Source organism: Nylanderia fulva, unplaced genomic scaffold (genome assembly GCF_048542155.1).
Source record: "Nylanderia fulva isolate GAGA-0341 unplaced genomic scaffold, ASM4854215v1 Scaffold12, whole genome shotgun sequence".
In the NCBI taxonomy this organism is placed as follows: Eukaryota; Metazoa; Arthropoda; class Insecta; order Hymenoptera; family Formicidae; genus Nylanderia; species Nylanderia fulva.
In genome coordinates this window covers 2,192,062-2,206,945 of record NW_028189409.1, presented here as the reverse complement: position 1 = coordinate 2,206,945, position 14,884 = coordinate 2,192,062, and the positions used below count along the sequence as shown (strand labels likewise).

At 30.9% G+C, this 14,884-nt stretch overlaps 1 protein-coding gene across 13 annotated transcripts in view; it reads right to left on the bottom strand.

Annotated features, from left to right (window-relative positions):
* by (focal adhesion protein tensin) overlaps positions 1-14,884 on the bottom strand; it is a 217,913-nt gene that overhangs the window by 5,265 nt on the left and 197,764 nt on the right. For 10 of the 13 annotated variants that reach the window (XM_029309964.2, XM_085490267.1, XM_085490276.1 and 7 more), the window contains 5 exons: positions 7,163-7,376; positions 6,268-6,456; positions 4,128-4,712; positions 2,734-3,083; positions 869-958 (listed from right to left, as the gene is read on the bottom strand). In XM_029309964.2, coding sequence (XP_029165797.2) covers positions 869-958; positions 2,734-3,083; positions 4,128-4,712; positions 6,268-6,456; positions 7,163-7,376 — 1,428 coding nt within the window. The remainder of the gene's footprint in view (positions 1-868; positions 959-2,733; positions 3,084-4,127; positions 4,713-6,267; positions 6,457-7,162; positions 7,377-14,884) is intronic. The other 3 variants (XM_085490269.1, XM_085490268.1, XM_085490278.1) reach the window with 3 other exon arrangements.

Sequence of the window (14,884 nt, the reverse complement as noted above, 5' to 3'; positions counted from 1 at the left end):
TTCGCGAAAATGTACTCACATTTCCGTGCAGACAGACGTGTATTGGCTGACTCGTGCATAGTGCTATACATCGTGAGGAAAACACTGGAGAAAAGATGGTACACAGATATGTGGAAATGGCGAAAGGAGTGTTCAATGTTAAATGAAATAAATATGTGAAAAGCAGGAAGGAGGATTGATAGAAAAGACATTCTTCTCTGAATTTTTCATGAGGATGTATGGAAAAGTTTTCTTAGTTCTTCAATAATATAAATTATTTTTCGATACGATGTAGTTATTTTATGAGATTTCTATGACACACGATGCAAGGAAACGCGAATTTTTGTTAGTTTGAAAGTGCAACACACACATATATATGTCATATTTGTATATTCATGATGATATGGAGTTAAATTTTTCTCTTATAATTCTATCAAAAAATAAAATATGATAATTAAAATAATTTTAATTAATTAAAATAATTTATTGAGATAAAATGTAGTAAGATATGATCTTTTAATAATTTTGTGTATTCGAAAAATTTTCAAAATTTGTAGTAAGTATTAATAAACATCAAAAATGCAGATAAAAAAACGTTAAAATGATATAAAATAAATGTTATTATTAGAATTACGAAACGCAAAAAAATAAAAATTAATTTACAGAAAATATTTTTCATGTATATAATATCATGTAAATAAAAATGATTTTTATTATCTGTGATATGATGTAATTGCATTCCGTGCGTATAAACACGCGCGGTTAGTAACATGACACAAAACATTCATGGTGCATAATTTGGGCTGTCCGTTGCTGTGATTAACACCGTTAATTGCATGTTTAATTACAGAGATTATCGCTTGTTCGCGCAATTCTTCGTGTATATTACCTATAGTCGAACGACGCCGATTGGTTAGTGAGAGGCCATCGTTTGTTATGTATTTGTTTAAGCGGCCCGCTTGCCGGAAAACTCAAGCGTCTAGAATCACGAATATCATTCTGCATTTTACAATCCTCCATCGTGTTCAAAGAAATAATTTTTACTCTATATTATGTCATATCTGGATTACTAGAAATATTTTTGTACGATATATTCATAAGAGAGTGTCTAATGTTCCCATAAAAATAAATATTTAAGAGTTAAACATTTTATATTCCAATATTTCTCACTAAAATCTGATTCTGATAAGGCAGAAAAAATGTTTCTATCTTGTCTAATTAAAATATTTTATTACCTAATTAAAATTTGTGTTACCTAATAAAAATGAAAATTATTGAGTAGTAATATACATATAGTAGTAGTATATTGAAAATGATAATATATATTAAAAATAAAAAAAAAATATATATATATATATATATATATATATACATAAAATATAAATATATAAAATATATATATAAATTTTTTTTTTATTTTGTTTAATCTAACCGAATATAATTATATATAATACGTGTGCGAAACAAAGTTATATTATTCTTTGATAATAAACTTTTAAAAGTTGCAACGTATGCTTAAAAATATCATAATTAATTATATAATGCATTACATTTTTCGATTAAAATACCAAAACTCGTATACCCCCTACGTCTGACACGGTGCGCGTCTCGCGCGAAACTGATCTCGATCACTGACTGCCGACGGTGCAGACTCTGAGCCAAGCGGTGGCGCCGCCTGGCGGTGAAACCTGACTTCATTTTCAAGCGTGAAGTCAAGCGAGAGTCAGTCTCGCGCGAAATGTGCGGCATAGTGGATGTGTAGAGCTAGATAAGCGTGAGTCTTTAATAGAAGTGCAGGTAATTATATCGAAAGATTCTTGTCTAAAATTCGAATTCTTCGTTCGCCTTTTCTGTTAAAGATTTCAATATTGAAACGTAACTTGTGACTTTTACAGTTAAGAATGCAGTTGAGCGAAGATCTCGGGGGAGGATTCGCGAGGATTCACGCGAGATGTGGAACTTGGCGAACGTATGGAATTTTGAGGTAAGATGTGCAGCGTAATGGCGGATGTACGGAGACGAGCGAGTTTAATGGAAGGTATTTACATGTATATATCGCAGGTATTTATATTGAAAGATTTTTGAAGAAAATTTGATTTCTTTGTTTCGCATTTTCCGTGAAAGATTTAAATATGAAATTTTTATGCATTGCATAATTGATAAATATATTTCTAAGCCTATGTGTTGCAATTTTGAACATTTTATAACCAAAGAATAATAAAACTTTGCTTCGCGCGTAATTATACATATTTGGTAAAAGGTTAGATTAAACGATAAAACTATATATTGTATATAAGAGATATACACTGAAATTAAATTTGTCAACTTGACTAAACCTTTTAATTAAATGATTTTGTTTAATTGAGCATATATTATAATATATGTTCAATTAACAAAATAGTAATTTAGTTGAAAGGTTTAGTCAAATTAACAAATTTTTTTAAATTAATAAATTTTTCTCTCTATACATATATATATATATCACTGAAAAAATTTGTTAAACTTGACTAAATCTTTCAATTAAATGACTATTTTATTAATTGAACGTATATTATATATTCAATTAACAAAATAGTAATTTAGTTGAAAAGTTTAGTCAAGTGAACAAATTTTTTGAGTGATATGTAATATATATATGTTTGGAGGAAAAACTTTATTTAGAGAAAAATATGTAGAGAAAATAATGAAAAATATATATAAAATAAAAAGAAATATATAAAATAAAATATATATTAAATAAGAAGTCAAACTTACCGCTGTGTTGTCGGACTCTTGGGTGGAAGCCCCGTCTCCTTCGAGGCTTCTCTTCGTTCTTCGATATATATCGTTCGTTCGGCGCCGTAGTTCCCGACATTATTGTTATTGTTACCGCTAGCCTCGCTGCTAACGTTATTATTGTTGTTGCTATTGACATTGTAGCTGTTGTTGGACGTCATGTAAGTACGATCGCTGGCGAACGTCACCGTTGGTGATGCATTATTGACGTACGGCGTTCGCGGATGAACCGGAAACGCTGGCGTCTGCGGACGCGAGGCGCCGCTGATGACCGCACTTCCGGGACTGACGCTTCTCTCGGTCCACGATGACGCCGAGTCATTGTGTGGCTGCGGAGATGTCAAGACAATTATTACGAATAATTACACATGTAAGGCGAAGTATAATTGAAGGGCTTCTGACTCCTCGTCGACCGTGTTGGAATTGTGTCGTCAAAGAGGAAAAAACACAATGCTAAAAATTCTTAAATTATAAATGCCATTTCGAAATAAAAAGATATTTCGATGAAACACACTGAAAAAAATTTATTGAATTTAAATAAATATTTATTTCAATACTGCCTAATAAATCATTAATTTTTATTTGAAACTAATAATATTTGATGTGAAAAATATTTATTTGATATAAGAAAATCTTTTTCAAAACAGATGAATATTTATTTGTTTCAAATTAATAATTTATTAGGCAGTATTTAAATAAGTATTTATTAATTTAATAATTTTTTCAGTGTGCAGCATTTTAGATAGCTTTAACACACTTTTAAAATACCTCGAAAATTATCTTTTATAATCAATTTTAAAAGTGTATTAAAATCATCTGAAAGAAATTGTGTTTCGTCGAAATATCTTCATTTAAAAATTGCATCTAAGAATTTTCAACGTGTGCCTTTTTTGCCTCTGACGTCACAATCTAACATGATCGCGGTGAAGATCCAGATTGTAAAAACAATTTGTTAACTTGAACATATAAAAATATTTTTAAATGTAACATTTTAAATTTATATAACAAAACGTACATTTGACTTAAATACTAATATATGTTCAATTAACAAAATAGTGATTTAATTGAAAGGTTTAGTTAAGTTAACAAATTTTTTTTACAGTGCAGGAATCTTAACTGATAAACATCGATTAGTGAATAAAATACACATCGTTCTATCTAATTGATGCGCTACCAGCCAAGCGAGGCGTGCTGGATAAGCTGCTCGAAACACCGGTTTTTTATATAGAAGTTGATTGAATTAGCGATTAATCATCAGCAAAATAACGTATAAAAAATCAAGACCAGATGAGCTTTGTTACGTGAAATATATGATTCCAACTGGCGAGCGAGGACTTTGGCGCGGGATTTGCGTGTGAGGAGACGTGACAAACCTGGCTGCTGCAATTCTGCCATGCTTTTGGTGACTGATTAGGGGAGCAATTAGTGACATTGCTAGGTACACCGGCGGATATCTGCGCGTGACTGCTTGCGGAATGCTCGCTTTCGGCTTTAGGCGTGCTCGGGGAGATTTCGGCTAGCGACTGAATGAGGCTCACGAGAGGGTCAGGCTGATGATCGACCATCGTCAGCAATCCGCCGTCCACCTGGTCGCCGTTGCTGGTTTCGGTGCTGTAACTCTGATAAGCGAGCCCGCGGTTTCGCGACTCCGGACGCGCGTTTCGACTCGGCGTCCCGTATTCCTGGGTCGTGCTTTGCTTCCGTTCGACGTGATCGTGATTTCCGATGCTGGTTTGAAGCTGGTGGTGACGGTGCTCGCGCAACAACGCGTCCGCGCGCGCGAAACTATCGCTCCGCGATTCCGGTCGTGGCGGAGGTGGCTGATGATGCTGATGCTGATGCTGATGATGATGATGATGCGGTCTCTCCGCGCCGCTGGTGCTCGATTGCTGGCTCGCTAACCCTAAGGGTGGCGGTGGCGCGGTCGCTAAGGCTGAGCGTGGGGATGTCGGAGGGCTCTGGAATGCAAGCGAAGCGCTATGCTACATGCTACGGCGAACTAAGAGCGTTTAATCCTTTCGGTGCTATGCTCCCGAGTGCCCTCGCGATTATAGCCGCGCAGCGGGAGCTTTAAGCCCCGAATCGTTGTTAATTAATTGCGCGGGCTAATTAATGGCGCGAGTTAACGCGATGGAGTCGTAACGCAGCTGCCGTGTCAACTGGAAATTCTCGTCGCCAAAACGATGAGCAGGATGACCTTTTTTTGATAATACTACGTTTCCCGTATACTTCAATTAAAACCATGAAAGTCGTATATATGTATATATAATCTTATTAGAGTTATCTTTTTTATCGTGTATTAATCACCGAAGCAGAATTTCTTAGTCGAGATGAGTATATTAATGTAATTGATATTAAATATTTATTATTGAATAATTATTGAAACAGAATGAGAGGAAATTATAATATTATTGATTATATAAATATATTATTATAATATTTATTATATAAATATATTTTTTATAGAAATTATAAATTACAATAAAATTATACATATATCAATTGAATAATTAAATTGCTAACGTGAGTCTGAAGTTATTTTTTTATGCGAGATATCGTATATTAATCATCGAAGCAGTGTTTCTTATAATCGAGATGAGTACATTAATGTAATTGATATTAAATATTTATTGAACAGTTATTGAAACAGAATTAATTTATATATTACTTATTACATATGATTATTAATAAATAATATTTTTATAATAAATATTATTATAATATTTATTATATATATATTTATTATATATAAATAATATTGTTTATTATAGAAATTAAAATTACAATAAAATTATACATGTATTAATTGAATAGTTAAATTGCTAACGTGAGATTGAAGATTTTACTGTGCAATTCATTTCTCCTTTGATAAGTGCGCATTGAAAGTATAGCACGGAAAAGGATTAAAGGAAATTTCTATCTCGGACAGGTAATAATCGTTTTACGGTCTACGTTTTAGAGAGATCGTTTCTTGCTATTTAGGGACTAACTATACGGTATTGTTATAAAATATAGCGTTGTTTGTGGGGAGTTCCCTTGATATCTATGGATACTAAATTGTAGCTTTCGTGCTGCCGCTCTCTTATTGGCGTAAAGCGGAATCGATCGTATCATCGTTTCGAAAACTCCATGCAAAGTAACTGTTTATTTCGTTCAATATTATTCTTACCGCATTTTCAGGTCTGTAATAATATTCCGTATTAATCGCAAATTTTTTAATATCCAAGAAATATGCAATTTAAACGCAAAATGAAAGTATGGGTAAAGTCAAACCTTCTCATTTTAATTTTTGAAATGTTGCATAAAAGTTTATGGCTGTTGCGAGAAAACATAATCAATTAACCATTTTAAAAATACAGTGTAATTAAATTAATGAGCAAATAAAATAATTAAAACGATCGTAACATACATCTCGATAATTCGAAACGATGGAACGTACGATAATGATCCCAGCGATCTAATGAGCAGTATTATATCGAGTATTATATTCAAAAATTGCACACGTGTACTCACTTGACTGTCGTACTTCCGGTATTCGTAAGCGCGTTTCACGGAGACGAACGGTCGTTCGTTCATACTCTCCGCTCGAGGTCTGCCAAGGACGCCGTTTCCGCTATTGCCGTTGTACTTCCGGCTGCTCGATCTCTGCGGAAGTAGAGGACTAGCTGGTGCGGAGGTGTACGAAACAGCTCTCGACGATGGCTAATCGATAAATGGCGTATGTCAATTAAATTAGTCCTAGAATGCGCGATTTTATAGTCTTTTACGCGTTAATGAAAATTAAATCGTATAACCGCTTTGTGTGTGTCAGTGAAATATTTAAAAAAATCATAAAATATATACTTTTTTTGTAGCTAATATTTTAAAAATTAAATACTTTTTTTTATTAAATACGTATTTCGATTTTACATTATTTCTTGCATTCTAGGATTAATGATGATTTTAAGAAATCTAAAGAAATTATCTTTTTCTCTACATTCAATAATAATAATAATAATAATTATTACTATTATTGGATTTTACATTATTTCTTGCATTCTAGGATTAATAATCATTAATCCTAGAATGCAAGAAATAATGTAAAATCGAAATACGTATTTAATAAAAAAAAGTATTTAATTTTTACTAAATGTATTAAATAATACATATAATATATATAATAATCATAATTATTATTATTATATATATTATATGTATTATTTAATACATTTAGTAAATTATATAATAATAATGATTATTATTACATATATTATATGTATTATTTAATACATTTAGTACAGTTACATAAAAAAATTCTTATTATTAATTTTCTGTCATAAAGAATTTTTCATGTACAAAGAAGTGACGACGAATTGACCAGTAGATTAATAGTTGTAATTTGCTGCTTTATATTCTGAGAATTTCTCACCTGTCCAGAAATGGAACTCGCTGCCCATGTATCGTCATCATCGTCGAGAACTGCCGAGTCGCTCGCGTAACCATCGTGTCTCAATATTCCCCTTTGAAAGCTCCTGAGTTCACCGATGACACGGTTTCCGCTCTCTTGTCGCCAAAGTCTGCCAGGGTTCCTTTCATCTCTCCTGGCAGCTAGTTTCAACTGTTGTTGTCTCAGCCACGACAATCTAAAGGATTGACAAAAAGAATAATTATAGTATTTTACCGCGAGCTTTTGATATTTTTTCTATCAAGCACAAGGCAAAAAAAAAAAACCGAGAATTACTTTATCAAATACAAATATTAAATATATATATCTTCAATAAATTGCTTTCATTATAAACTCTCGGTCGGTGACAGAGTCGAGTTTCCAATATCGTTATATCATCAACACATTTAACAGCAGATCAAAATACATTGAATAGCAAGTAATACCGGATCTCTCGCAGCGACGTTTCTCGCTTTCATGCCTCGCAATAAGAGTCTTATCGCGTTACATGAAAATGCGAGAAGTCGAAGGCTTTGCGGAGAACGCGAGACCGCGAGGCTCCGGTAACAAAGGCTCGTTAGAAACTCCTTCCCGCGAATATAGAGTCGCGGAATTCTGCCACGCCAGATTCTGGACCTCCTACCGCGATAGACGCCGATAATTACACCCTGATCGATGAGGTCGCTTCGGGCCACCGGCCCGAAGAGCCGCGTTACATCTCGAGATAATAAACGACGGCCTCGGTAGCCAATCAGCGTAAGTCACGGTGGATTTCTTTTTCCCAATAACGAAATTTATACTAGGTGCCCGAACAAGCACAACCCTCGGGAGGGTTGTAAATTGCGAGCGAACTTGTCGCTCGAGAAGAGTATTAGTTTATAAAGACGTGTCGATTTAGATCTTCCGACTGTATAGTAGGAAAATTTCGGGGGTTTTTTTTTTTATTAAAAACGGTTCCCGCTTAAATTTTTGTGTTAACTATTTCACACATTCCTGTGTTTTCATTTAACATATTGCTATTGTGTTAATTGAACTTAAATGTTATATTATTAAAACAACTGAAAAAAGATGTGAAAATAACACAATATGCAGCTATTAAATGTTCAAATTTACAGAAAAAATGTTGATTTCTTTTTTTTATAAGTGGGAATGATAAAATCTAAAATTAACATATTTTTAGTTAATTTTTATTTTAAAACTCTATGTTAATTTTACACAAAATTTATTTTAAATTATTTGAAGTTCATTTTGTGTAAAATATTAACATAGTATTTGTGTCTTCATTTAACATATCTATATAATGGTAAATTTATACAAAAATTTCTGTGAATCGGTTGGGACATGACACATATCTGTTAAATTTAACACAAATTTTTCAACAGTGTATTATGTAAAATTTTATTGTTTTTACATGAAAAATGTTACTGCAGAGAGAAAACATATACATGACATAACATATTGAAAGAATGGTAATATTTTATAAAAATAAATTTTTGAAAATAAAAATAGAGAGAGAGAGAGAGAGACAGAGGTAGAAATAGATACATAGATAGAGAGAATTTTCAGGTAAAAAATAATAAATTAACTTAAAAAGAAAGAAATAATTTTTCTCGTTCTAAATTCGATATCTAACTGCAAGAATTCGTTGAATGGTAAATGTAGAGCTAAGTAAAAGTGTCACCCGACTTTTAAAAAATTAATTTTTTTATACGGAAAATGATGATGCATTTTGTTTGTAGTTTTTTTAAATTAAAAAATAAAAAAAATAAATCGCACCCGACATTGAGATATCTCAAATCTGCTTGCGCAGTCTGTTTTAGAATCGTTTGTAGTTGTTAGTAGTGATTCTGTTTTCATTTATAGTTGCACGGTTTGAAAAATACAATTGTTTAAACAAATAGTCAAAAGTGAACTTTGTCAATTTTCTAGATTTTTCAAATCTGTTTTTTCTAGGCGATTCAGAATTGTTTTTAGTTTGTATCAATATAAATAAAAAAATAAATCACCTGAAAATAATAGATTTAAAAAGTTTTTAAAATTGATACATTTCACTCTTGACAATTTGTTTAAATAATTGCAATTTCTAAACCGTGCAACTATAAGTCAACGATTTTAAAAACGACTGCGTAAGCGGATTTGAAATATCTGAAAGTCGGGTGCTGGTCATTTAAAACATTTTTATTTCTCAATTGATAAAACTGCAAACGAAATTTTTGTCACTACAAACAACTACAAACGAAATACTATCATTTTTCGTATTGAAAAATTTAACTTTAAAAGTTGAATTTTAAAAGTCGAGTGCCAGGTTCACATAGTTGATGCAGACCACTTTAAAAGCATCAAATATGAAAGAGATTGGAATCGTGAGTTTACATCAACCTTGACCGATCCTTCGAATCTTTTGCGATTCTCCGTGTTTATTTTAACTGCATCAATTGATTGAAATATTGATTTGTATTTCTTGGAAAGTCCAAACACGATACGTCGTATTATTAAAACAAAGAGGAAACATGGAATTCCGTTTCTTTTCTATTATTCATGATGAATAGCAAACACAATTCTATCTTTGTTGATTTGCTTCGATCGTTCAATTGCAGAGAGTTTACTGCGCGTCTCGCTCAAAATTTATTTTACTTTTTTTTCTGCCAGGCATATATGTGTAATTTATCATTTTTAGATTTCAAAACATGAGAGAAATTATTGAAAAATATTAGCATCACTATTCTATCCGCGTAATTCTCATTGTTGATAACACACAAAATGATTATATCTCAAGGCTGACATATTAACAGAAATTATAACAAACAATAATGTATTCAAACCATTTGTGTGAAATAAAACGCAATTGTATGAATCTAGATCTCTTTTGCATAATGACGCAACATACGTCAATTCGCCCTATGGGTAGATTTTAAATTGAAATGAGCTTCGTTTATGTTAATTAAAAAAGTTAATAATAAGGATCATAAATTTATACCAAAACAAGCTTGCATATTCAAGAATAAATTATGTAAACTTATTATAAATTTCTATGTTTATATATTATATATAATTTAAATTTAAGAATAACTTTTATTTCATAATTTTATTTTTATGTCATTTTCTCATATTTACTTCCATCTGTCGTAACATATAAAGAAAAATTAATAAGTTATTTTTAATTAAAAGTTTATTAATAAAACTTATGAGATTTGTCTTCTTTTATACGTTACATAGTGACAAACAGAAAACTATAATATAACAAAAATTAAACTTTTTATTTAATGTTATAATTCTATTAATTCTGAATTATCAGTTGTCATCATTTACTATTTGCATTATGTATTTTTGCGCAACATTATCTTGTTTATCTGTCGCAGTAATTTGCGGAGTTACATTTTAAGTATATGAATATGTAAAAGTATGATAAAAAACCATTGAATAAACAGTCTTCCGGTGCAATAGAAAAGTTTGGTCCGCGATATAAAAAAAAAAATCTCGTCTATCCGCGAAAAATGAGCTCGCGCAGAAATTATATAAGGCTTTATGTGTGACTTTCGTGCTCGTACCTCGCTTTCCAACAACTTCCGTTTCCGATGGTGTTATTTCTCCTGTATATCTTTGCAGTTATGACAAATAAAAGTTACCAAAAAATAAACAGGACCACAATGTAACGTACTTGATGGAAAGAAAAAGGCAGCAATGCTGCAGAGGAAATAAAAATTTAGCGATTAAAATTGAAATGAGCTTAATGTAAAAAAAATACATAATTCTATACATTATATGTAATAATTTGTTTAATAATTTTATTTAAAAAAAATTCGTATTAATATAACAGTGCATAAATGGAAATAGGTAATTATTTCTTTTAATAATTTCGTTTTGAGATTTAATAACAGATATATTAAAAAATAATATATCAATCATACATACATAATATTATATATTAATTATAACATATTTTGAGAAAAAGATTTTGACGAAGAAATATTTTGTTCTAATCTAGAAACATTTAATATATCTCTCACTGGTGAATAGAGATCATTTCAATATCTGTGTGAGTAAATGAAGATAAATAAGATGTGGAGGAAGAGTATTCATGGTTCTGCAGCGGCGATTTAATGTCTCTCTTTCGGCTGTTCTATATTTATATAATTATGTCAGAGGACGACCGACGTCTCTCGTGAAAGAGCGAGAAAAGGAGGAAGAAAAATAGGTGATTTTCCTTCATCTCTTAAGCTCCCTCGTATTTTTCCTCGACGATACAATCGCTTCGGAGGATATTACGATCCTAAGAATCCCGAAAATGTGTTCATTAAGTGCAACGCGACATTACTACATCGCATTTTATCTTAGCGAGGGTGAATAAAAATAAAGATCTCCGATCTGTTCTCACGCCTGCTAGAAACTGTCACGTTTCTTTTTTCGCCCGCAAGAAAGCCGAGGAACCTGCCGAACATCCGTTGATCTCCTCGACCGTAAACGTCGTCCGTTTCCTCTCCCTTGGGCCGAGATGAAGCGTCTCTGCATAAATAACCGCATCAGCTCTCGCGGTTATTTCGCGCCCGGCGCAAAATCTCTCGGAGGGAAGTCGCGCGTTTATTTTCACGGCGCGTTTCGTGTGGCGCGGAATACGATGCCTCGAATTTTACGGCGTGGATATTTGCTTCGTACTCTAACGAGCTACCATCCATCCTCCATAACTTCGCGTTTCGTAAAGCTCTCTTTGGGCGAGGGATTAAACAACTGAGCAGAAGTTTGAGAATTTTACAATTTTTACGAACTGAATAAAATTCGGCATAAAAATCAAATCTAGAATATTAAAAATACAGATTTATAGGATGGAAAATATTAATTATATTTATATATAATATTATCACTTTTTATTCTATATAAATCTGTTTTTGTCCTGAATTTACAATTTAAGAAATAAAAATATTTTTCTCTGCACACATTTAAAAAAAAGTATGTAAAATTGTTCATGACCCCAAATTCGGCACAAAATATAAAATCAAGAACAATATTAAAATTACAGATTTATAGGATGGAAGCTCTCTTTGGGATTAAACAACTGAGCAGAAGTTTGAGAATTTTACAATTTTCAAGAACTGAATAAAATTCGGCATAAAAATCAAATCTAGAATATTAAAAATACAGATTTATAGAATGGAAAATATTAATTATATTTATATATAATATTATCACTTTTTATTCTATATAAATCTGTTTTTGTCCTGAATTTACAATTTAAGAAATATAAATATTTTTCTCTGCACACATTTAAAAAAAAGTATGTAAAATTGTTCATGACCCCAAATTCGGCACAAATATAAAATCAAGAACAATATTAAAATTACAGATTTATAGGATGGAAGCTCTCTTTGGGATTAAACAACTGAGCAGAAGTTTGAGAATTTTCCAATTTTTACGAACTGAATAAAATTCGGCATAAAAATCAAATCTAGAATATTAAAAATACAGATTTATAGGATGGAAAATATTAATTATATTTATATATAATATTATCACTTTTTATTCTATATAAATCTGTTTTTGTCCTGAATTTACAATTTAAGAAATAAAATATTTTTCTCTGTACACATTTAAAAAAAAGAACGTAAAATTGTTCATGACCCCAAATTCGGCACAAATATAAAATCAAGAACAATATTAAAATTACAGATTTATAGGATGGAAGCTCTCTTTGGGCGAGGGATTAAACAACTGATTGTGAGCAGAAGTTTGAGAATTTTCCAATTTTTACGAACTGAATAAAATTCGGCATAAAAATCAAATCTAGAATATTAAAAATATAGATTTATAGGATGGAAAATATTAATTATATTTATATATAATATTATCACTTTTTATTCTATATAAATCTGTTTTTGTCCTGAATTTACAATTTAAGAAATAAAAATATTTTTCTCTATACACATTTAAAAAAAAGAATGTAAAATTGTTCATGACCCAAAATTCGGCACAAATATAAAATCAAGAACAATATTAAAATTACAGATTTATAGGATGGAAGCTCTCTTTGGGCGAGGGATTAAACAACTGAGCAGAAGTTTGAGAATTTTCCAATTTTTACGAACTGAATAAAATTCGGCATAAAAATCAAATCTAGAATATTAAAAATATAGATTTATAGGATGGAAAATATTAATTATATTTATATATAATATTATCACTTTTTATTCTATATAAATCTGTTTTTGTCCTGAATTTACAATTTAAGAAATAAAAATATTTTTCTCTATACACATTTAAAAAAAAGAATGTAAAATTGTTCATGACCCAAAATTCGGCACAAATATAAAATCAAGAACAATATTAAAATTACAGATTTATAGGATGGAAGCTCTCTTTGGGCGAGGGATTAAACAACTGAGCAGAAGTTTGAGAATTTTCCAATTTTTACGAACTGAATAAAATTCGGCATAAAAATTAAATCTAGAATATTAAAAATACAGATTTAAAGGATGGAAAATATTAATTATATTTATATATAATATTATCACTTTTTATCCTATATAAATCTGTTTTTGTCCTGAATTTACAATTTAAGAAATAAAAATATTTTTCTCTATACACATTTAAAAAAAAGAACGTAAAATTGTTCATGACCTCAAAATTCGACACAAAAATGAAATCTAGAACAATATTAAAAATACAGATTTATAGAATGAACAATATTAATTATATTTATATATAATATTATCATTTTTTTATCCTATATAAATCTGTTTTTTTCCTGAATTTACAATTTAAGAAATAAAAATATTTTTCTCTGTACACTTTTAAAAAAAAGAATGTAAAATTGTTCGTGCCCCAAAGAAAGACTCGTATAATGTCATGACACATAACGATCTTCTCAATTTGGTGCGTTTTTATGATACCGTGAAAGAGTGACGGCGTGAATCGGTATGTCACTTTATAGTCATGTCGAGCCGAACGGAGTTAACAGACTCGTTTAATGCGATCGTGCATGCTTTCTCCTCCGGGCGCGGCAACTCATTCGCGAAATGTGCGAGGCGGGTCTGGACCGCGAAAGTCTCGGCAAAAAATTGATGACATCAAGGTGAATGGCGTTATATAGTAACTGCACGCTTATAGGATGCGTTGGCGAAACGCGACGTAACAAACGATCCTTTTTAAAACATTGAATATCCACATGGGCGTCCGCAAGATTTTTTCCAGGATGGAGTTTAATTAAATTTTTTTTATTTTTGTTTTTTCTTAATTTTATTATTTTCATTTATTTAAATAAATTCCAGGGTTTATTCAAAAGGAGAGTAATATTAATTCCATTTATGTCATTGTGTATATTTATATAAAATTAATATAGACTTAAATATTTTTCCCGTTTTCAAAAAATTTTTTAATAAAATATAATTAATATTAATTAAATTTGAAATATGATTTTTGTCTTTAATTTATTAAGATTATTATAGAAAAATTTAAAAGAAAATTATTGTAGAAAAAATCGTTATTGATAAAATTTTTAATTTCTTCAAGGAATTGCAACAGACTTAAATGATGAGAAAAGTGAGTAAGCGATAAATTTATATCACACAAATTCTCTTTTTTCGCGCTCGGTTCCTGCAATCAATTAACGTTAAATTAGCGCTTTGCGCGGTTTTATTGACCGTACTTAGCAAGTCGCGTCATTCGCGAGATGCCATCGACCGTCAACGAAGATGTAAGATTTCCTCCTTTAGATTC